This window comes from Entelurus aequoreus, linkage group LG02 (genome assembly GCF_033978785.1).
Source record: "Entelurus aequoreus isolate RoL-2023_Sb linkage group LG02, RoL_Eaeq_v1.1, whole genome shotgun sequence".
Lineage (NCBI taxonomy): Eukaryota > Metazoa > Chordata > Actinopteri > Syngnathiformes > Syngnathidae > Entelurus > Entelurus aequoreus.
Genome location: NC_084732.1, coordinates 56,706,710 through 56,731,520, shown reverse-complemented (window position 1 = coordinate 56,731,520; position 24,811 = coordinate 56,706,710). Strand labels below are relative to the sequence as shown.

The window sequence follows — 24,811 nt, the reverse complement described above, 5'->3', positions numbered from 1 at the left end:
GTGGACAAAAGCTAGAATTTCGCTAGATGTCTACATTTCTGGCCAATGTTGACTTATGTGACATGATAATATGTTAATATTAATTTGATTTACATGACGTCACGTCCGGCTCATGTCCGACTCATTAAGAACTGTGGTGGTCCAGTTAGCGTCTGTTTTTCAACTACGCGGGGCCATTTAGCCTTTCTCTTAGAAAAATGCCCTATGCTTGTGTTGTTTTCAGCTGTACAAACCTTTCAAGTCATGAAAAGGATAACGTTTCTTCAGAGTTCCTCGACAGGTAATCAAGAAGGGTGAAAGAGTACAATATTATATGAAAAATTATGAGAAATTGGCATTCATAACAGTCCAACTGAGCAGAGCCCAAGAATGCACAAGTTTGCAATGATCACGTCATTGAAAGGTTTGTTTGATATACTTTTTACATTTAGTATTTATGCCATTTAATATTTGTAATTCTTAAAACACATTTCGTAAAACACCAACTGTGCGAGTCTAAATAAAAGAAAGCAAATGTGAGCAAAACCTTAAAGAGTTAAGTTTTTACCAAAGGCAACAATCATAAATGAAGCTTTCAGCACATACACAATGTTGAGGTGTAAAGTTATGTTTTGATAAAGACGAAAAAAACATGCGTACTCGTAAACGGCACAGTCAACAGAAGGGCAACAAACATGGCAGTAGGCGGGAAGTTAAATCTTGAAATGCAACCTTACCCAAGCAAAAACGATGCATGATTTATCCGGGAGGGTATTGATACCAATTTCCTTGATACACAAGGAGGTTGTAGGTCTCCATGCTTTTGCAAGTTTTTATCTATTTTGTCATGTACAATGACAAATCCGGAGTACAGGATATACCGTATTTTCTCGAATTAGCGCCCGGGCGGTAATTCATTTAAAACCTCTTCTCACTCCGGCGCTTACCAAAGGCATGTGGTAAATTTAGGCATGCGCTTATAAATTTGAGTGTGATGTAAGGATACCATCATGACATCGCTTAATGCCGCAATAACATTTAAAGCACAATGAATCATCCGGGGAGTTCTTTTTGTTTGGGTCTGAAAAGGCAATTATAACGTGACACTCTTTATTTTTACAAGGGGTCATTCAACAATTACGTACGCATTTTTCTGTATGTAAAAACGCATGAAAAACAAATTGAAAATAAAACATGTTACTTTAATTCTTAACTACGATTGTAACAACAAACATTATCAATCAATGTAAACAAACATCCGTGAGGCCAGAGAGAAAATATAATTTGAACTTGAACTGAAAATGTTCCTGTCGGCATTACTGACAGATGCTTCCCCCACTGCACCTTGATGGACATCTACTACGGTACTTGTACTACATCCTGTGGAGATCCATCAGTTGTTAAGACCTCTTCATCTTCAGCGTCGTCCATTTCTCCGTCACCTTGTCCGACATGTACCGTATTTTCCGCACCATAAGCCGCCCCGTGTTGTAAGCCGCACCTTCAATGAATGGCATATTTCAAAACTTTGTTTACCTATTAGCCGCCCCGTGTTATTAGCCGCACCTACGCTACGCTAAAGGGAATGTCAAAAAAACAGTCAGGTCAGTCAAACTTTAATAATATATTACAAACCAGCGTTCTAACAACTCTGTTCACTCCCAAAATGTAATGTGCAAATGTGCAATCACAAAAATAGTAACACTCAAAATAGTGCAGAGCAATAGCAACATCAATAACTCAACGTTGCTCATACGTTAGTGTCACACAACACACAAAATAAACATTTAAAGCTCACTTTCTGAAGTTATTACTCATCCACAAATCCCTCGAATTATTCTTCTTCGGTGTGCTTCACTTGTTTTTTGACACCATCTGTGATGTGGACGCGCATGCAGTCATAGATCAACAGGGACGGAGCTGCGTGAAAAAAGTCACCCGGTCTCTTCGCTCATTTTTTCTTCATCCATCCATCCCTTCGAGTTAGCTTTTATGATGACGCCGGCTGGAAAGTTCTCTTTTGGCAAGGTCTTCCTTTTGAATATCACCGTGGGTGGAAGTTTCTGGCCGTTAGCATGGCAAGTTAGAACCACAGTGAAGGACGACTTCTCATTCCCTGTGGTGCGAATATTCACCGTACGTGCTCCCGTTGTATCCACAGTGCGGTTCACAGGAATATCAAAAGTCAGTGGAACCTTGTACGCGTGTCTCTTGGTAGGAGACATTTTGTGGTCTTTACAGGAACACACAAATGAAATGAAACGTAATATCCGCGCGCTTCTTCTTCTACGGGGGCGGGTGCTCACCTTGGCGGTTGCTTACAGTAGAAGAAGAAGCGCTTCCTCTTCTATGGGGGCGGTTGCTTACCGTAGAAGAAGAAGCACTTCCTCTTCTACGGGGAAAAAAGATGGCGGCTGTTTACCGTAGTTGCGAGACCTAAACTTTATGAAAATAAATATTAATAGTAATCCATATATAAGGCGCACCGGGTTATTAGCCGCACTGTCAGCTTTTGAGAAAAATTTTGTTTTTTAGGTGCGGCTTATGGTGCGGAAAATACGGTACGTCCAAAACTACAGCACCATCGTTTGAAATAATTTCCTCTGTGTCCGCTTCCTCATCACTCTCATCACTTTTTATGGCTATGTCTTGGTCGTCATCTGTGTCATCTTGTCTCAGGGGCTGATTGAGGAGGCCGTGTATATCACCCTGATTCTCTACCAGTGCCTTGCTCTTCTCTGACAACTCTTCGCAAGCGTCATGTGCAATGCCCCCTGCTTTCAGCACTCCTATTTCACCATCCTGTGATCCATCTGGGCTTGTTATTCCACAAACCCGGAAAGATTTCTGGATCATTTCTTCACCAAGCCCTTGCCAAGCAGCTTTCACCCACTTAACCATTAGGACTTTTGTTGGTGGTTTCATGTTACCCCCCTTAGTGTATTCTTTTGGTCCGTCACTCATCCGTTCCTCATACATAGCTCTGTACGCTGTCTTGAAAGGCTTGTTCCACGAAACATCGGGTGCCTGGACGAGTCCTGCAGATGAAAACATGAATCTAATGAGAATTTGTCACCATGGTATCAAACAACAAATCAATTATATTTAGATATTTTGGTTCATTAAATTGTATATATCATACAGTGAAATGTGAGTGTTTGAATTAAATCATATTAGCTGTGCAACCACCAGGAATGACAGCCATTTTTGTGCTCATGGTCCTGAGCACAGCCTTTGTGGAGTCCTGGATGTGGCATCTCAACGCATCCCACACCAATAGACGTGGGCAGAACGCAATCCGTCCCCATACATCACGAAGCCATTGGTGCGTCAGGTCTTCATTCATCCACCCATTTTTAGACATTGCCACTACAACACCGCTTATTTTGTCCGCTTCTCTATCCCTTCGCACTCCCTTGAAGACAATGAACGGCTTCAGCTTTTGTCCATTGGCCTTTGCCGATAAACACACGGTCACACGTGACTTCTCACGGCCTGTGGATTTGATTGGGATGCTTTTGGTACCAGTCAGATCCACCGTCGTATCTCCCGGGAGATCCAACCAAATTGGTGTCTCGTCCATTGCGCCAATCATGTCGAGTGTGAAGCTGTTCTTGATTAGCAGGGATCGGAGATACAGAATAAAGTCAATCAATTTTGGAATGACTTTTTCCGGAATAGCTTGACTAACAGTTGTTCTCTTTCTCAGAGTAACACCGTGTCTGACAAAGAAGCCTTGGAGCCATCCCCTATTCCCAACAAAAGTTTCTGCTGCCGCATTGTCACGGATACTGGCGTCATTTCTCTATAAATCCATTGCTTTCACTTGAACCATTTTCCTTGTTACTCTTAGTCTCTCACGGCGCTGCTTCACAATCTATTCTAGCAGAATATGCTCCATTGTCTCGCTTACCACTTGTCGGCCTGCGCCTTTCAACCTTTTCCTCTCACTTCCTGCACTTCCCGATTCGTATTCCGCCATCAGCTTCCCTTCCATACTACACCAATCTCTTATTCTGCGAGCATCTACTCCAAACTTTCGAGCAGTTCCCTTCTTAGTGTTCTTTTTAGCATATTCAATAGCTTGGACCTTAAATCCTACTGAATAGTTCTTTATCTTCTTCCCTTTATGCAATTTTAAAAGATTGAAATTAGCCTCCTCCATTTTGAAAATGATGCCTTGAAAGGTGAAGTGTCACTCGTGACGTGTCACTCGTGACGTGGCACTCGTTTTGTACTGTATGCCAGTGCAAAAAATACGCTGAACGAACATTTGCAATACCGCGAACTGCCGGGTAACGCTAAAAACGTAGTAGGTACGTGACTTACCCGGCGGTAATTCTAGGCATACGCTAATTATTTTGCGAAACGAGTTTGACCCGGCGGTAATTCTATAGTTCAATATGTTTGGGAACTCCACCGACGTGTAATACTTGACATCACTTGACAAATCTTTTTTTGATAATGTATAGGGATCTATTCCATTGCATAGTTTGATTTATTGCTCATATCTGCATTTTACAGGAAGATCTAGCCCACTTGCGTACTCAAATAGTTTGCACGCTGCTTGCTGCACAACTTCCGGGAAGAAGTCACGTGATTGAATAGAAGCAATTAACAGATGTGCCAATGTAATTTACTTTTATAAAGCTCCAACAAGCATTGTGCAGGCATGTGATTTTTCCGTCTATAGTCGGAAATTCGTCTTTTTTATCTCTGTAAAAATATAAACAATTATTTTACATTTTTCTTCGTTTTTTGCCGACCTACAATGTGTGTTAAAATCTTTATCTGTCTCTTTGCCATACCTGCCAACAACTACGGTTTTCCCGTAATGTGTACGGTTTTTGATAATCCAGTGGTAAAAACTATAGTTTTCCATTAAAAATTATAAACTTAAAAATCAAAGCTACGTAGCGAAGCAACTCCACTGGTAGGGGACAAAATATACGGTAAACATCAATGATGGTTGGTTGGTTTACGTATAAGAACATCCATGATTGGTTGGTTGGTTTACTATGATGAGTCACGATTGGTTAAGACTAGGGCAAAACATTATGGACAGGCCAATCACAGGCAAAATAGGGCGGGTCATCGAACCAGAAAGGGAAATCACAACAGACGCGCTCATCCCAAATGACGACAAAAGAGTCGGAGAAGAGAAGAGGGAATATTCAAACGGGCGATCTATATATTAAAAAAAAGTAGTGAAAGATGGCAGAAAGATTATCTTCCCTAGATTTTTCTTTTAGTGATGTAGACGACATCCAGGAAACCCACAATGCGTCTACTTGGCCACATTTGGAAAATGTATGCGTCTGGATAAAACATTAATTTGAGTTGTTTAGCATGTAAGCCCAAATCAAAACTAACTCGACATGGAAGACACATGATTGTGGTAGACATGTGATGACTTTTGCTACAGAATAGCCTGTCTAAATACTACATTTCATTTTCATTGGTGTTTTAGAACAAGACGGTAGCTGACATTTTGTTAATTATTTCTACTGTTTATATTTTGACATTGAATAGTTCAATCATTTTGAAACATAAACAACATGACTGCAATATATTTGTTATTTCTTGCTATAAATGACAAATGGCTATTCAGATAAAGGAAGTTAGCTAATAGAATAAACATTGTTTGTACTCTTTATGATTTTTGCATTTGGAGCAGTTAGAAGTGGAGAGGGAGTCGAAGAGACAGAAATTGACTATAAAATCCAAGGCAGAATCCACTAAAGCAGAAACAAAAAGGAAAATGCAAGCTGCTCAAAAATTTGCCAGGAAGGCTCATGTCAGAGCCAAAAATGCCAAAGTAATGTGTGAATGAACCACTCCCTTGTCCCCCCACCCTGGACCTGGCCCACAGCTTATTTTCAGTGTTTTTCATTAAGTTAAAATCAAATGCCTGATTGTGGTCTCTGGTGCTAACGTAAGTCTTGTCCGCAGGGTCTGTTGGCTGATTGAGTGTCTCAGCTCTAAACTATTCATGTAATGACTGAATTAATTGTGTTTTAATCTTTTGTTTGACAGAAAAATGGCGCCTACTCCTTTAAAGGCATTCCATATGCTGCTCCACCAGTTGGTAATCTGCGCTGGGCACCTCCAGCTGACCCGGTGTGTCCGGATGGAGTCACTGACGCCAGCCGCTTTCGTAGCATGTGTCCCCAGGTGCGGCCTTTATCAAGTGAAGGCAAGCTGATGGGCCAGGAAGACTGCCTCTTCATCAACGTGTGGACTCCAACGCTGGAGGCCAACTCAAAGCTGCCAGTCATGGTCTGGATCCATGGAGGCTACCTGCACATGTTGAGTGGTGGAGAACATGGCTACTCACCGACAGAGAAGCTTGCAGCAGAAACACAGATGGTGTATGTCAGCTTTAACTACAGACTCAATGCATTTGGCTTCATGGCACTGGAGATACTAAGGGAAGGTTCTCTCAAAAACACTTCAGGTCAGTTTGATTTATGTGCTTCGTACTTAAAATATGTGACAGGGTTTCCTAAGTCGTCATCAAACTAATTAGATGACGAGGCATTTGGCTACCTTAAGAGAGCCACGGCTCTTTTTTTACCGCCACACCATGAAAATATATATATATTTTTTTTTTTACTTGAAAACTAATTAAAGTAATATATTGTAGCCCCCAAGAAGAAATCAAGACGCACGTCATTGTCTGGAGCGTTGTCAGCATATCTGCAATGTGGACGTAACCAGATATACCCGTGGACAGCGATTTACAAAATGTGCAAATATAAAGATGACAGTGGCGGCTTCTAAGAAGTGAAAGGTCAACTGGAGCAGCGAGAAGCAAGTGTGACGTCATGCTTGCCATAGCTCGCCTCTTTCATCAGGGACATCGAGGGACAGAAGTTAGTCTTCTCTAAACACGACTGCATTTTATAATAACATCATAAGATTAGATTTGTTGCTAGCAGTTTTTGATTTAAAAAAGTCAATATAAGTCTCGAGAATGACACTTGAAAAATTCTCAAACTACATTGCACATTAGCAACAATGTTTGAAAATATGGCGCCAAAAAATATATCTTAATGCTAATTAATACCAGATTTTTTTTTAAATGTATGTATGCATTTTTTTTTAGCCTTTTTTACCCTATCCATTGTATTTATATAGCACATTCTATAAAACAAAAATTTCACAAAATGCTACACAGGCGTTAAAACACATTTAGAAGCAGAATAAAAATAAGGAGTCAATTGTAAAATACACTAGTAAAAAAAAAAATTTTAGGAAAATTATAGCAGATTAGGCAAATTAATCGATGATGTCATGGTGACCATGCCCCTGACCATACCCCCGCCGCCACAGGTATCTTGGCAGTCGAGTAGAAATACCGTGTGACATGACGCCAGCACATCGAGGCATGTGGAGAGAAACCTCTAAACAGCCGTACTTTTACACTATAACTTTTTAGTATACACAATGGAATAAATGGGGTAAAATGATACGTTTATGTTTCGTTAGTCAGTAAACAACAAAAATAAGCGGTAGACCACATGACTTCAAGACAGCATCGATCTCTTTAATTTAAAAAACATCCACAATAACATTGTTATTCAAACTTTATTTAGTGACGTAAAAAATAAACGTTTGTATACAACAATTTAGACACTGTCATTAGCATTTAAACCAGCAATTAAAAATAATTCACTGTATAGTTTGTATTAACACTAAATACTCAGCAGTTGATAAAAATAGCCAGAGCTGCCAAGTATTATGCTTTCAGCGTGAGAGTCACACAATTCAATCCATTCTCACCCCACTTGACATGAAGGGTTAATGAACATTTAAGATGCTAAAAACTTGATCTATTAAAATGGAACTATTTAAATCAATGCTGTGTTTGATTTAACGCAAAGAGCCATCAATCTGTCAATCCTTTCCGTGTCCGGGCCAGGTAAGGTTCCCCGTGTTGAGTCAAATTAAGCCGCAGGCTCCACTCCTGGTGGTGCCCTTCCGTCAATTCCTTTAAGTTTCAGCTTTGCAACCATACTCCCCCGGAACCCAAAGACTTTGGTTTCCCCGTTCACTACTTTATGCATTTTTTTTTCATAGTAATAAACTTTTTCCTCACAGCTTTTCGTAGTTCGAGCAACTCTGATTGACCGAAATAACCATTCCCAGACCAATCAATTAATTATTGTTCCTAAATCTAGGAAGGCACAATGCAATGTAAACCAATCAGAAGCAATGTAAGGCGGGTCTTAGCGTCTATCTTTCACACACACCTCAGTGCAGTGTTGTCAATGTGACGACTTTCCCGCTAAATCTAGTGACTTACCAACTTCTCTTAGTGACTTTTTTTCTCAAAAGCGACTAGCGACAAATCTAGCGACTTTTTGGATGTTTTGGAATGAAAAGCATGTATCACTGTAATGTTCTCAAGGTATCTAGATAACTAGATCTGACAAATCTAGGTCTATGAGCATGAACTGATGAAGCCTACTGAAGTATTGGCACCAGCTGCTAGACCAACCTAAGTCTAAGAATAGATCTGACCAATATAAGTCTAGATCTGACCAATCTAAGTCTATGAGCATGAACTGCTGAAGCCTACTCGGATGAGAGGCGAAGCGTTGTCTACGACAAACCAAACAGTCCAGTTGCGATCGATTGAATGCCCTGAAACTACCAGCGCCAGCTTTATTAGCTTGTAGCATTCTCTTTGTCTATTTACATTCTCACATAGCTAAAAAGCTGAAATGACCACAATCACCCCCTATTGTATGAAAAGCCCACGGGGTACGGCCAGTCGAATTAGGGAGAGAGCATGGACTTCACATGTAAGTGTAAAAATAGAAGAAACCAAATTCTTTGACAAATCAGACTAATTTAGTGCATGGAAATGTACTGAGTGTGATGATGCAGTTCTGTATTACTGCTGTCTTTGACTAAGAAGTTAATTCTAATTTGTGGTGTTAATTTTTTTTATGAGCATAGCTAATGGGGATACCCACAGATAAACAGATTGTGATGATATCTCGTAATACACACTGGTCGCTAGGTGTCAGTAATGTCACATGGATGTATCAATCAATCAGTTAATCAACCAATCAAATCTTTGATTGATTGATGTAGATATTACAGGGAAAAGGGCTGATTGATGATATGATTGTGATCTAAGACTGTGATGAAATTCAGTTTGATTATGGTGGATCAGCTGTGAGCATATTAATCTGATCAAACATGACAGAAATGTCCTTGACAACAACCAATCAAAATTGACCTTTCACATTCAACTTGCGGTTGTAAGGTACCGCAAAAGTGAACAGAGTGAGCAAATTTGGGGTTGAACGCGCAGCTAAGGGCAACAAAATAAATGTGAGTCGGGACACTTGTAGTTGGCCTCAAAAATGAGGCTATTGTTAAGAAAAAAGATATAAAACTCAACGTCGGTTGTGTGATGGTGGTTCTGGTTGCCAAAGTTATGTGGAGTAAATCAAGCCGATGTACAAGGTATGTGAAACGCAGCCGGCAACACAACAAATTAGTTCATTCACCTTAAAAAGTACCACCCAAGTGAATATACGGAATGCGTAAAAATGCAAGTGGAGTATGCACAGCTTGATACTGCTGACAGAACACATAACATGAGCAGTTTAGTAGCTACTAGCAGTGTGACCCCCGGTTTTAACTTGAAAACTATCTAATCTGTATCAATTGGTATCAAAGATGATACATGTTTGCAAGTACCAAGTTAACAGTTTATAACATTTTGGTCTTCATTCAATTTGTTTGTTTTGGGTCTTGCACCCCTGCCCAAACATTCAGGAGTCAGGACTGTAAATTACTTTTGTGCAGTGTTAATTTTGTTGACTTAAAAAGTTTTTCTTAATTATCGTTAAAAAAAATTCTCCTAACTAAAACTAAAAAAACTAAACTAAATTTCGTTTTTTAGATGCTCTGCAATATCCTTAATAAAAGTGGTTTCAAGACAACTTAAAATATACGTTAATTTGTATACTTAAAGAAGCCAGATGTAGGATTGTGGCCAGAAATGGTACTGCAACCACAGTCAAAATTCTGTGGTCCCCTCCCACTCTCCATGACTGAGGTTGCCAGATACGCAGTCGAATCTGAATCCTACTCCAAGGAACTTCAAATGGCAATTGATGAGTCCTACGCTGTAAGTTTATCTTGTTTATGCTTCTTGCAAGATGGTTTACTAAGTAATTATGCCACATTTTACTGATGTTGATTAGCCAAATGTATTTGTAAAGTTACGCAGCAATATTTTCATCGGGAGTCAGGACAGATTGTTGGCATTACTAAAATGTCTAGTTTGACCGCACGGACCACCATCGAAATAATTATAATATATAATATATTATATACAGAGGTGGGTAGAGTAGCCAGAAATTGTACTCAAGTAAGAGTACTGTTACTTTAAAGATTTATTACTCAAGTAAAAGTAAGGAGTAGTCACCCAAATATTTACTTGAGTAAAAGTAAAAAGTATGTTGTGAAAAAACTACTCAAGTACTGAGTAACTGATGAGTAACCTGTTCGTTTAATGATGATGGCAACAAATAATGCACAAAAACATAAAAATAGCAATGAGAAAATTCAGAGTCAGGAATATCTCTTAAGCAACTAAAACAATAATATATATTGAATAATAATACATTAACATAAAAAAAATTAAGGCAAATTGAGCCACAATAACTTAACAGCACCATAGGCTCAGTAAGCAGAGATTACAAAGGAAAATAACTAGTTAGCCTTTACGCAAACCATAAACTGATAGGTGTGGGCTGCACGGTGCACCTGGGAACACACTGTGCACTTCTGATTGGTGTTTCTATGCATGTGTGAGTGTGTGTGCGACTGAGGCTGCAGTGCATTAATAAATGTCCCCACACGATGTACATTTGACAGTGATTAATAGCAGGGAAGCTAGCATCAGCTTACGGTGACAGCCAAAATATCTACTAACGAGGTGCTTCCTCAAATTTGACGTCGAGTTCATGTAAGCTTAAGCTTGTTAATCATGTGACCGCCTGGCTCTATTTGATTGGTGAAACGGAGTCAAACGTCACCAGTGACTGTATTTGATTGGTGAAACGCAGGCATGCGATAGATCCTACTTTGAAGGTCTGTCTGACAAACCAAAACAAACAAAGCGTGCATTAACAGATCGATAAAAATCAGTAGCGAGTAGCGAGCTGAATGTAGATAAATGGAGTGGAGTAAAAGTAACGTGTCTTCTCTATAGATATACTCAAGTAAAAGTAAAAGTATGTTACATTAAAACTACTTAGAAGTGCAATTTATCCCAAAAGTTACTCAAGTAGATGTAATGGAGTAAATGTAGCGTGTTACTACCCACCTCTGATTATATATCGCATAGGCCTACTTTGATGGCAAGCAAAGGCCAACACTAAAATTACCACCACATTTCATTCAGCATAACTCCATGTTGCATCCAACCTGACGCACTGCATTCTCTTCCATGTACACACATCACCATCTTTCAGTGCAGAGTGCAATTCTATGAGCCAATCCATGTTACGCAAAAATCATATAGCCTACTACCATGTCAATACACAAAGTAGAAAATCATTACATGTAATGCATTATATTGTGCCAAGAAAATACCACCCCATATGTGCCTGATGCACATACAGTACCAGAAACCGCAATTAGCCGTGCTAATGTTGGAACGCATTTCCTCAGTGTATCAGCATATTGACAACGAAATAGGCACTGACACTATCCATATCAACATAGGTTTTATTTGTCGAAAATATATTTTGCCCTGTCAGTTGAATGACACATCGGCATACAGGCTAACGGGCATATATTTCCCCGGTTAGCCTATATGTCGATGTGTCATTGACCGGGCTAGCATGCTAACTAAGCTTTATACTTGTGTGTTGGTGCTTCGCTCCTAAGCATTTGTTGCACGAACATACTAGCTTTGTTAGAAAATGTCATAGACTGTATTGGACAATATAATTTAATTACGATATGTCCATTTCCATTTATTACAAGTAATGAGAAAACGTAAATGCCTTACTTACCTATCAAGGATGAAATTAGCAAGTTTGGCATCAGATGAAAAAATCTTCTCCGCCTGCAATTGTCTCCATCTTTCAAAGGCATCCCGATACAAATCCTTGTTTTGTTCCTGCCTTTGTCTTGAATAAGTTGAGAATCGTAACGATGCCTTTTAGATTTACTAAGGTCTGACATGTTTAGTAACTTTACCAGTGGCAGTAGCTAGACGAAGGTGGCGGTGTGTAACTGGCAACCTGGATGTGACACACTGACGGACTTTCTAAATTGGTCTAACGGTGGAGGGCGGGGCATGAAAATGAAAACGATAACAATATTTCGGGGCTGTAAATCTAATTTTGAAATGAGCATATCCCGGCTGAACTACTGTTATCTGTTACAGAGGTATTCGAAAATAACATACTTTTTTTATACCAAATATGTGTTATATGTGTTTTATGTCGCACGTTTGCACCAAGAAAAATTCCTAGTTTGTGAACCCGTTCTCAAACAATGGCAATAAAACGATTCTGATTCTGATTCTGATTCTGATTCTGATTCTGATTCTGATAATGCCATTTGACATATCAGGGCCATTTAATGATGACTTGACATGAAATTATTACATATGGCAACTTTAAGTAGACAAAATGTACTTAAATTTTCGTTGACTAAAATGTTGAACAATTTAGTCAACTAAAACTAGACTAAAACTAATGTAATTTAGATGACTATAATATGACTAAAACTAAAATATATTTACGTCAAAAGACTGACTAAAAGTAAATTAAAAACCACTGTCAAAATTATCACTGACGATACCCAAGAAGAACATTTTTAGTCAACAAAATGAACACTGGTTTCGTGTTTAATTCTTTCTGCTTTTGTTTTATTGTAATTTTAAAAATATATATTTTCTATGTTTATTTTACCTATTTTGCTTTGATTGTAATCAGTTCGCCATATCCTTCAGCCTTATTAGGAATTAGAAAAAAAGGGGGGGATAGGAACTGGTTGGTAATGTGACTCTCCCAAAGTCAATGGGGGGACTGCACTTTTTTATTTTGCCTATAGTTCATAATCCTTATGTAAGACAAGCACACTTGTGTTTCTTTTTTAATGCATTCTAAATAGTAAACAAATGTGATCATAAGTCCACTTACAATGAAGCCTATAGGAGTCACTCCATTCTGCCTATAAAAGACATTAAAAAACATCCAAACACTTCCATTTAAAGTTTTATATACAAAACTCAAAACCAGTGAAGTTGGCACGTTGTGTAATTCATAAATAAAAACACAATACAATTATTTGCAAATTCCTTTCAACTTATATTCAATTGAATAGACTGCAAAGACAAGATATTTAATGTTCGAACTGAGAAACTTAATTTTTTTTTGCAAATAATCATTAACTTATAATTTAATGACAGCAACACATTACAAAAAAGTTGGCACAGGGGCATTTTCAGCACTGTGTTACATGGCCTTTCCTTTTAACAACACGCAGTAAACGTTTGGGAACTGAGGAGACCAATTTTTTAACCTTTTCAGGTGGAATTATTTCCCATTCTTGCTTGATGTACAGCTTAAGTTGTTCAACAGTCCGCGGTCTTTATTGTGGTATTTTCGGCTTCATATTGAATTTCTTATTTTCAATGCGAGACAGGTCTGGACTACAGGCAGGCCAGTCTAGTATCTGCACTCTTTTACTATGAAGCCACGCTGTTGTAACACGTGGCATGGCATTGTCTTGCTGAAATAAGCAGGGGCGTCCATAATATCGTTGCTTGGATGGCAACATATGTTGCTTCAAAACCTATATATACCTTTCAGCATTAATAGTGCCTTCACAGATGTGTAAGTTACCCATGCCTTGGGCACTAATACACGCCCATACCATCACAGATGCTGGCTTTTGAACTTTGCGCCTATAACAATCCGGATGGTTCTTTTCGTCTTTGTTCCGGAGGACACAACGTCCACAGTTTCCAAAAACAATTTGAAATGTTGACTCGTCAGACCACAGAACACTTTTACACTTTGCATCAGTCCATCTTGGGCCCAGCAGAGATCAATGGCTTTCGCTTTGCATAGTAGAGTTTTAACTTGCACTTAACAGATGTAGCGACTAACTGTGTTAACTGACAGTGGTTTTCTGAAGTGTTCCTTAGCCCATGTGGTGATATCCTTTACACACTGATGTCGGTTTTTGATGCAGTACCGCCTGAGGGATCGAAGGTCACAGGCCTTTAATGTTGGTTTTCAGCCTTGCTGCTTACGTGCAGTGATTTCTCCAGATTCTCTGAACCTTTTAAAGATATTACGGACCGTAGATGGTGAAATCCCTACATTTCTTACAATAGCTCGTTGAGAAATGTTGTTCTTAAGCTGTTGGACAATTTGCTCACGCATTTGTTCACAAAGTGGTGACCCTCACCCCATCCTTGTTTGTGAATGACTGAGCATTTCATGGAAGCTGCTTTTATACCCAATCATGGCTCCCACCTGGCCCCAATTAGCCTGTTCACCTGTGGGATGTTCCAAATAAGTGTTTGATGAGCTTTCCTCAACTTTCTCAGTCTTTTTTGCCACTTCTGCAAGCTTTTTTGAAACATGTTGCTGGCATCAAATTCCAAATGAGCTAATATTTGCAAAAAATAACAACGTTTTCCAGTTTGAACATTAATTATCTTGTCTTTGCAGTCTATTCAATTGAATATAGGTTGAAAATTATTTGCAAATCATTGTATTCTGTTTTTATTTACGATTTACACAACGTGCCAATTTCACTGGGTTTTTGTTTTTTGTACACGCTGTAAGTATATATATATAATGTAGTAAAATTATTATTTATAGTAGCATTTGATATTTACGTATTTTGATCATTTTAAGCATACGTGGCGCATTAATTTCAAAAACGCATCACGACTTTCCCTTGTGTTCACTGATTATTACTCACTGCACACAGTTCATGAGAGCCAACAAACGTAATAAAACATCACTTATTGTACAATGTCTGCTTCCATTAGGATGCAGACTGATAGAATCTCAGTGTTTCCCACACATTCATTTATTTGTGGCGGCCCGCCACGAAAGAATTACGTCCGCCACGAATTAAAAATTTTTTTTTTTTTAAAAAAACAAAACATTTTTTTTTTTTTTTTGTCCTCTCCAGCTTTTCAGGCAAATCATATAGTTGATGTAGATGCCCATATCGGCTGTTCAGATTTACTTTACAAAAGAGAAGTGTAGGATACTTCTCTTGTTGCCTTATTTGTATTTGACTTTATTAAATGTATTTATATTAGAAACACAACATGTGTATATAACAAAGGGTGCAAAGTCTGCAGGCAGTAGGAAACACATGGTTAATTAAGTGTAGGGAGTAAAACTGATGGCAGTCTAAAGTTCAAGATTTTTGGAGCTCTTTGTTCAGTGGATCAGATGTTTGATGAAGCTCTGTGTCTATCTACCACCACTACTGTTTGCTGTTTATTTGTTACTGACTGTGGCAGGACACCTCTGCCTCTGTTTCACTTTATGTTGTTGGTAAATAATATGGTTGTAGTAGTAGGCTAAAGTTAAATTATTTAGTATGCACTAATTAAAGGGGCAGAGCTTTAAGAGACATTTTAGCTTTTATATTTTATAAGATATATTTTTTGTAAGAACCACAATTAATAAATATATTTCAGTGAATAACTTATTGTTCAAATCTGTATATAAATATGTACATAAAGTGTTGTAATTATATTGTAAAATGGATGGATGGATGGATGGATGGATGTCCGTTTAAAACAAAACTGTTACTATTAATTAGTAAGTATACATTTTTTGAGCCTTTTTAGAGAAAATCATATGATTGTAGTAAATTATGCAAATTACTCGATGATGTAAATGGTGACCACGCCCATAGCCACGCCCCCACCGCCACAGGTATCTTGGCAGTCTATGGGAAACACTGAGTCTGGTTATAGTCTCGTTTCGATGACGAATGACTCATAATCCACGGAAAAGAAGCTCTTCGCATCATTCTCGCCATTGCCTGGCTGTCAAAGTGTACCAACTTGTCGTAATATGTCCTAATTTTTCTACTATCAAGGTGAGAGGCATGGTTTATGATCTACAATAAACTTCCACAAGCAAGGAAGCAGCTTACCACTCTGTGATGTTAATATAGGTACGCAAGCTTGTGATCACAGCACCACTATAAATAGTTTGTCTGCGTTAGCGCTTAATATAACATCATCACTAATACTTGGTTAATATTCAAGTCACTAAATGTGAATGGAGTATTGTTGGCGGTTTTTGAATGGTTACTTATTGGGTTTTATGGGCATAATAGAGGACCTCTCATTGGCTCTTATTTACATTTATTTACAAGTTGGAATGCATTAAAAAAATAAATACATCTGTTGTCATGTCAGTGATTGCAAACGATAGGTAAAATAAAAAAAGTGCAGTTCCCCTTTATTAAAAGAAACGTATACAAAGAAAACAAGGCAAGGTTTTTGTATCACTACCCCTGTCTTCCACAAGTGGAGTCAAAAATTACTTCAAGCAGTTCCTATGCAATCTTCTATGAACATTTTATTCTTAGGAACTCTGGCTGTCCCACTTTCTTAAAATTAATAAACAAATTTAAAAAATGCAAGTGGCCGCATGTCACAAACATGTTTTATGAGAAGTACCTGGAATATGAAAATATTACAACTCTTCGTTTAAAGATTTTTAAAAATTACCCAGTTATTGTGTTGAATTGAGTTTAACTGGGGTAAATTTGACCCCACTCCTGGAACAGTGTAGGTATTGGTAGGTTGTGCAACCAACGTTTAATATATCTTTTGAGCTGTTTTTGTGAGCTCTGACTTGGAAACGGTTATGGTTAAGAATAGGTTGGATGTAGAGACAGCATGTACAAAATACTAGTAGTATTTGAATGACTTGCTCACTCAGCAATATTCAGAACACAAAGTAAACCTTAGGGAAGAAGTAGTTACAAGAATTAAACAATAGTTATGCAGAACATGACAAACTAATTGCTGTCATTTTTTCTTAGGAAACTATGGCTTCATGGACCAAATTGCTGCATTGAAATGGGTCCAAAGAAACATCCAAGGTTTTGGAGGGGATCCTGAAAAAGTCACCATCTTTGGGCAGAGTTCAGGTATGAAAATAAATGATGGCTTTTATTTTCTCACAACATTGACTAGGAGTGGGAATCTTTGGGTACCTCACGATTGGATTACAATTCAGAGGCTACGATTCGATTATAAATCAATTGATGCATCTGTCATTATTATATTGCATTATTATTATTATTACTAGGGATGTATTTTCTAATGAATATCAATTCTTATTTGTAACAATTTTTAATTGATTAAAAAACAAAAAAAGGCAAATTTTTGATTTATTTATTTTTTTATCAGTCCTGTCCAGCCTCTCAGGCAAATCATATTGTTGATGTAGATGCCCATATCTGCTGTACAGATTTACTTTAGAAAAGAGCAGTGTTGCATACTTCTCTTGTTGCCTTATTTGTATTTGACTTTATTAAATTTGCAAACTGCCACATAGTAAGGTATTTTTGATCTGTTGATCTGTTGGCTCACGAGGGTCACACATCCATGCAAGCGATTGTAACTGTGGCTTTCACTGCATTATAAATCAACCCAGGCCATTGGTCAAAGTTTGTTTATGACATATTTCCTTCAAGATCAATGAAATATGAAATGAAACGATGAACAATGAATATGATTTTTTTTTCCAAGGTGGCACGTCTGTATGGACCCTGATGATGTCTTCGCTTGCAAAGGGTCTTTTCCAGGCGGCCGTGGATATGAGTGGCTCGTACATCTTCAATTCAACACTGGAACAGGCTGAGTCTGCCAATCTGGTCTTCCTGAAGAACACAGGCTGCAAAGACCTCTTGTGCCTTAGACAACTCCCTATTAAACAGATACTACAGGTAGCAACATTATTAAATAAGCATGGAGGTGTTCTCTTTTATTTGTCAAACCTGTGTTAGCGGCCACATGTCTATGGCGGCTACTTACCGACAGCTGCCACAACAACTTCCCTCTCAGAGACAAATAGTGTTATAAAATTCATATTTCTTGGACATTTATTTAATATCCAGATTTTTTTTACTCTGTGTAGCGGCCACTAATATAAAAATCTGTAGCGATGATGCATGATGTTGATTGATTGGCAGGGCGATATGGCAAAAAAATTATTGCGATAAATTTTTTCAACATAATCTGATCTTGAATAATCTCACATTTTTTGATATTGTTTTAACCTGTCAGTTTTAATACATCTGTACAAAAAACAAACCGTAGTGATTAGCTTAAAATTATATCAATATAAAGTAAATAACAAAGCAAATCAAATAAAATTAACATATTTAATTAAAAAAAAGTCCTTAGTCAACAGTAAAACAAATACAAAATAACACAGTAAATTATTTTACACGTGTAGTGATGCAAAACCCAAAATTAACAAATTACCCCGCTGGGGATAATAAAGATGTTTTAAATTGTAAACATTACCATTTTCAAATTATGATGCTACATACACTAAGCTGTTAACATTCCTACTTGCGAATGTATATCATCTTTAATAACAATAAAGATTAGTTTAAAGTAAAATATCAGTCCGATGGTTTGAAGTGGGAAAAATTATCAATTCTCCGATGCATCACAATTAGAACGTGGGCGATTCATGAATTGATGGACAAATGTCTAAACATAGGTTATTCACGTATGTTAAATAAAGTAATACAGACGGTTCTAAAATGCGGCATTAATGCTAATGTTCTCTAAACGTTAAATGTAGGTTTAGTTCTAGCTAACCGTATGAGAACCATGAGCTAACTTTCTTTTATTGTTATGTGTTAGCTGGGTTAGCGCAGACACGCACGGAGTGAGGAGGAGAGGACAAGCTATGCTAGCCTTTGCTGTTTCTCCTGACTTATATTCTACTTGTTTATTTCCTTTTCTTAGCTGGTTATTCTTTGCTTTAACACGGGTCCAGTTAGCCTTTTGTTAAATGTACTAATGATTAATTATTTTCTTGTTTACCATTCAAGCTAGATTAGCACCGCGGCAAGCATAGCTTGTCCTCTCCTTCGCCCTCCGTTTTGTGTCCGCGCTAACACACAACGTTAAAAGAATGTTAGCTAATGGTTCTCCCATGGTTAGATACAACCAAATCTAGAACTAAGGTTTGAAGAACATTAGCATTAATACTACATTTTAAAACCGTCTCTATTACTTTATTTAACATACTAATAATCGACATTTGGACATTTGTCCATCGATTCAGAATCATCCACGTTCTAATCTTGATGCATCAGAGAACTGATCATTTTTCATACCTCGAATAATTGACTTGAAATGTATCATAATCATCAATCTTAATCATATCATTCCCCAGCCCTTCCTGCTGGTATGAGTTTTGGAGTATTAGAGATGTGACGGCATACACATGCAACACAGCGGAGCTGTTGGAAGTTGACAAATGACTAGAGTGGAAATGTATAGTATCGGCTCCAAAGCTGCAACGCAAGCACACTTGGTAGAATCTAGGGGTCAATTATTATTAGTCAATGTTTTACTCTTTTTTTAGGATAAACTTGCTTTGATACAAATTGTTTTATGTTTTCTTCCATATTGTTTCGCATGTGAGTTTGTATATAGTAGCTGTTTCCCTTGAGTGGTCGCTCTAGACGTTTGACTGTACTCATGTATGTGTCAGTGGCGGCTGCTGGTTTTTCAAGTAGAGGAAGTTTATTTCAAGCTAATTTCTACACTCAAGTACAGTGTCCAATACAAAATAAAATGTATAAAGATGCACGATTTTACAAATAAAACGCCACTGAGAGGATTTAAAATCCTCCTATCAACTTGGAACAACGGAATGAAACTTGAAAAATGTTTTTGCAGTGTTTTATATTTCAAGATCACTGATTCGCTCATTTTGCTGTCATTCAAAAAATAATTCAGCCTCCCACAGATTATCTAATCATGCACCATGCATTAGAGTCCAGGCCAGCTGAGGCCATGCCAACTTTTCATTTATTTTCAGAGATGCTGAGCGTCCGATGGGCAGGACAAAGACGAGTATTTAGCCAACGACTGTCTTATTTGGCTGCTGTGGAACAACCCACTCAATGCACCCCCGTTAAAGTCAATGGACGCTCAGCTTCAACACTGTTTACTGCACTGTGACGCTGCTACAATCAATGAGAAGTCGCATCAGCTGTCGTGAAAGTAGCTGATCCTGAACAAAAGTTGAGCGCATTCTAGTGCATATTTATTCAGTGAAATGTAAACAAAAAAAGTACATATTTGACCACTAACTGTCATTTTTGACATTTTAGGGCAAGCTGAGCTTCCCTTGCAGTTTTACAGTAAAATTGGGTACCTCCACATACACATGTGTGTATGTGACATTAATTAATTAATTAATTAATTAATTAATTAATAATTAATAAATTGCTGTTATTTATAATAATTATCATTTGAAATTATGTAGTACAGTATTATTATTATTATTATTATTATTCTGTTTGCACATGAAAACATATTTGAAATGCATTAAGATAAAAAGATCATAACTAGAGCTGCAATAAAAATCACCATCTCAATTTACACTAACATGCGATCTATTTTCCTTATAACAAATGTTTTATCAGTATGACAGACAACACTTCCTCACTCTTTTCGTGCCCCAGCAAGTCTTTCCAGCTCGGGCGAGTTGGCCCTAACGCCTGGTTTCACTCGCTGACGACGACTGATCATTCATCTACTCACGGGAGGAAGGATTGCAATAATTTGTTTTTCTTGACTTGTGTTCGCTGTTAAGTGAGTGTGCCATGTTTGTGACTTAATGGGTTATTTTTAGTCTTTCTATTCATTTTTGTTAAGAAAGTCCCCCGTCAACTGTCTTTTCAGGACTTCCTATGAAGAGCGACCGAAGACAAAATGCCCTAAGCTTGTGTTGTTTTCGTCTGTACGACTTGTTCAAATCACAGAAAGGATAACCGCTTCTTCAGAGTTCCTTGAGAGATTATCAAAAAGAACGGCAAAGATTTGTGGAAACGATGGATGAGAAAACCATGTAGCTCACACTCTAGTTCAAGGGAGCAGAGTCGTAGAATGCAATCATAAATGAAGCTTTCAGCACATACACAATGTTGACATCTATAGTTATATTTTGATAAAGACGGGAAAAAACACACTACTCTTAAAATGGCGTGGGCAACAGCAACAAACATGGCAGCTTAGATGCAAAGTTAAATCATGAAATGCAACTTTACCCGAGCAAAAACTTAGCATATTTATCCAGGAGAGTCTCGATACCAATTTTTTGATCCAGCCACACACAAAGAAGTTGTAGACCTCCATGCTTTTCCAAGTTTCCATCTGTTTTGTTGTATAGATTGACGCCTGGAGCACAATAGTTCGATATGTCTGTGAACGCGTCCGACGTATAATCCCTGATATCACTCGACCAATCTTTTTTTGATAAAGTATAGAGATCTATTCCGTTGCATAGTTAGATTTTTTTGCTTGTATCTGCTTTTTGCAGGAATGTTTAAGTCCACTTTGTAATCAGATAGTTTGCGCGCTGCTTGCTGTACAACAGCCATCTTGCTTGGTCGACCAGCACTGGTTTTCACTTCCGGGAAGAAGTCACGTGTCGGAATACCAGCTATGCTGGAGACTATAGGATAGGCTGCTGCTGTTCTTTTTTGAATGTTTGAAAAAGTCGTCGATAAAGTAGTGAATTTAAAAGTACATTGGTCCATTTTTTTTTACTTTTATTGTGTTATTCAATAAATATTGAAAATTGTGGGAATTCACAGGTATCAGTATTAACAACTTAGACTACGTTTACACTGCAGGACAAATTGGCCCAAATTGGATATTTTTTTAAATCAGATTTTTTTCCAGCTGACTGTTTACACTTCAAGTAAACTGTGAACTTTATCAGACTCCAGTGTAAATGCGCACAGGCCCCAATTTGGCCCCAATGTGGCCTCGACGTCACTTGCACGTACACTTGAAAACAAAGGAACTTGACCGGTAGGAAGTCGCGACTACAACAAAATCAAATTAAAGTCGCAACACCGTAAAACTGAGTGTTTTTTTTCGTGAAAATAAATTAAAGTAATAGAATGTATGAATGGATGTATATGGTGTAATATATTTGTGAGGGTTCTAATATTTTAGTGGTAAGTAGAGGAGACATGGACATTAGCGTGGATCTACGTGAGCTTTATTTTTAACTCACGTTAACAAATGCGCCACAGCGTCAATTCCGGTCCTTCAACAATCGCTATTTCTTTGGAATCAAAATATATATTAATATATTACATATAGCCTATTATTTGTGCACTATTGACAAGTGATGTACCGAAAATTCGGTCGTCTTAAATAGACTTTGCTCACCGAAACCGGATGTTGTGATAAAATATGAAATGGAATCAAGACAATAAAAATACATTGAATACTCTTAATAGACTATGTTTAATAATGTCTGATTACAATAATCTAATACTAATGTTAATAATAAAATTAAAAAACTTGATTAGATATGTTGTTAGATCACAATCTTGTCCTAGAGCAAAACTTGTCTTGAGCTAAAGTGCAATACAGCTGCATTACAAAAATACAAGGACATAGACATTGTCATAAAAACACACAACACTGTTAAAGTGCAGCAAGTGCAATACAACAAGACATGACAAAACACACACAATATCTTAAAAATAATAATTTTAAAGAAACATTCCTGAGATTTATGTTTGTTCAGTAGATAATACATAGGAAAAAAGAGTTTTCAAGTCTATTGGTTCTGAATTTAGCAGCTCTATAGCGCTGAAGGGACAAAGGGTGTGAGAGGGGTGTCATTAGTTACTTATAAATGCACTGAAAGATTGCATTTCATGTGTGTCTATTGTCTTCATAGCACCTTTACCATCTTAACCAGTTTGGTTTTATGCTGGTGCAAATAAACTGCACTAACATCAGACCATTATGGATACATTGTCAAGCTTCTGCTCTGCTAAAAACATGAATGCTTTACTAAATCTACATTGACTACAAATGTAGAAATAGTTTCTGACTGCTGTGTCTTGCCATCATTGTAGACTGTGTAGTTTTATAGTTAAGCTTAATTGTAATTTGTTACATTATGGAAACCAGATTTTCCTCTTTGCATTCATCTACTGCTTTTAGCCCTAAGGGTATACATCTGCTCTTCACCACTTCCTAGGCGATCCCATGGCAGGAGTACCCTTCTTGGGCTGCTGATGATCTGGTGGACCTTCCCACCTTAGGGCACTTCTGTGGCCCTGTTGCAGTGGTGGACGGCTATGTCCTGCAAGCGTCACCCTTTGAGATTTTGGGGGAAAAAGGAGCCTATAATGATGTCCCCTTGGTCATCGGTACAACCGAGCAGGAGGTGGACTTCAGGTGAAATTTTTACCTGTTTCGCATGAATTATTCACACCTTTGTTATCGTAATCAATCTCCTGCTTCTTCTACAGCCCTCAAGCTGAAAACATCTCCATGTGGACATGGGAGGATTATAGGTGGTTTGTGACAGGTAACTACACCTCAACAGCTGCTTGTTAGATTGAGCATGTATACAAATGTAAAATAGGAACATACCATACCATACCATACCATACCAACTTTATTTATAAAGCCCTTTAAAAACAACCACAGTTGAAAAACAAAGGGCTGTACACCACAAAGAAATAAGGCAAAGGACAGACTAAAAAATAAAATTTAAAACAGAAGTAAAATACACATTAAAAAAGCACATACAAAATTACCCTAAGAACAATTTTGTTAGATAAAAGCAGTTAAAAAAGTTAAAAGTTGGGTTTTAAGAAGGGTCTTAAAAATAGCCAAAGAAGGGGCCTGTCTCACATGAAGTGGAAGATCATTCCAGAGTTTGGGGCCCGCAACAGAGAAGGCTCTGTCCCCCCTGAGCTTACGCTTGGATTTGGGTACCTCCAGGATCAGCTGATCAGCTGACCTGAGGGACCGGGTGGGGGCATAGAGGTGGAGCAGCTCAGAGAGGTAAGGTGGGGCAAGACCATGTAAGGATTTAAAAACAAGTAAGATAATTTTAAAATGGACTCTAAAAGACACAGGCAGCCAGTGGAGGGAGGCTAAAACAGGAGTAATGTGCTCTCTTTTTCTTGTGTTTGTTAAAAGTCGGGCAGCTGCATTTTGGACCAGCTGCAGACGTGAGAGGGAGGACTAACTAATTCCAAAATATAACATATAACATGGAGGTGGATACATTTCACAAATGCACATTCACAATCAAGTCTAAAGCCAATGCATCAGTGTGCATGTGCATGTGTCCAGTGTGTGTGTGGCTTGGGTTGAATTAGCTCAGTCCTTCTCAAATAGTGGGGCGGGCCCCCTGGGGGGCGCGGTGCCATGTGCGTGTGACCTCGGGGAACATGCTATTTTTGCCGTACCAGAATATAATGAAGCATATGTAGCACTTGACTTTACTGATGTGAATTGTATCTTTAAAATCAATGTCATGATATATTATATATACAATGACGTGTATATTATCTTTAAAGTTAAAACAGTGAAACCTCGATTTACAAACTTAATTGGTTCTTAAACTGGGTTCGTAAATCGAGAAGTGCGTATAGTAAAGCAGGTTTCTCCATAGGAAACAATGTAAATATGATAAATGGATTCCAGCCTTGACAAAAGTCCATATTTTAGTTAAGATGTGTACACTTTGAACACAATATAACGTGC

The 24,811-nt window shown here is 38.0% G+C and overlaps 1 protein-coding gene across 1 annotated transcript in view; it reads left to right on the top strand.

The window, feature by feature from the left end:
• Positions 1 to 24,811, top strand: part of si:ch211-71n6.4 (para-nitrobenzyl esterase) — a 63,000-nt gene that overhangs the window by 13,352 nt on the left and 24,837 nt on the right. Inside the window, exons 3-7 of the mRNA XM_062029620.1 lie at positions 6,016 to 6,436; positions 17,065 to 17,172; positions 17,777 to 17,973; positions 23,289 to 23,488; positions 23,563 to 23,621. Coding sequence (XP_061885604.1) covers positions 6,016 to 6,436; positions 17,065 to 17,172; positions 17,777 to 17,973; positions 23,289 to 23,488; positions 23,563 to 23,621 — 985 coding nt within the window. The remainder of the gene's footprint in view (positions 1 to 6,015; positions 6,437 to 17,064; positions 17,173 to 17,776; positions 17,974 to 23,288; positions 23,489 to 23,562; positions 23,622 to 24,811) is intronic.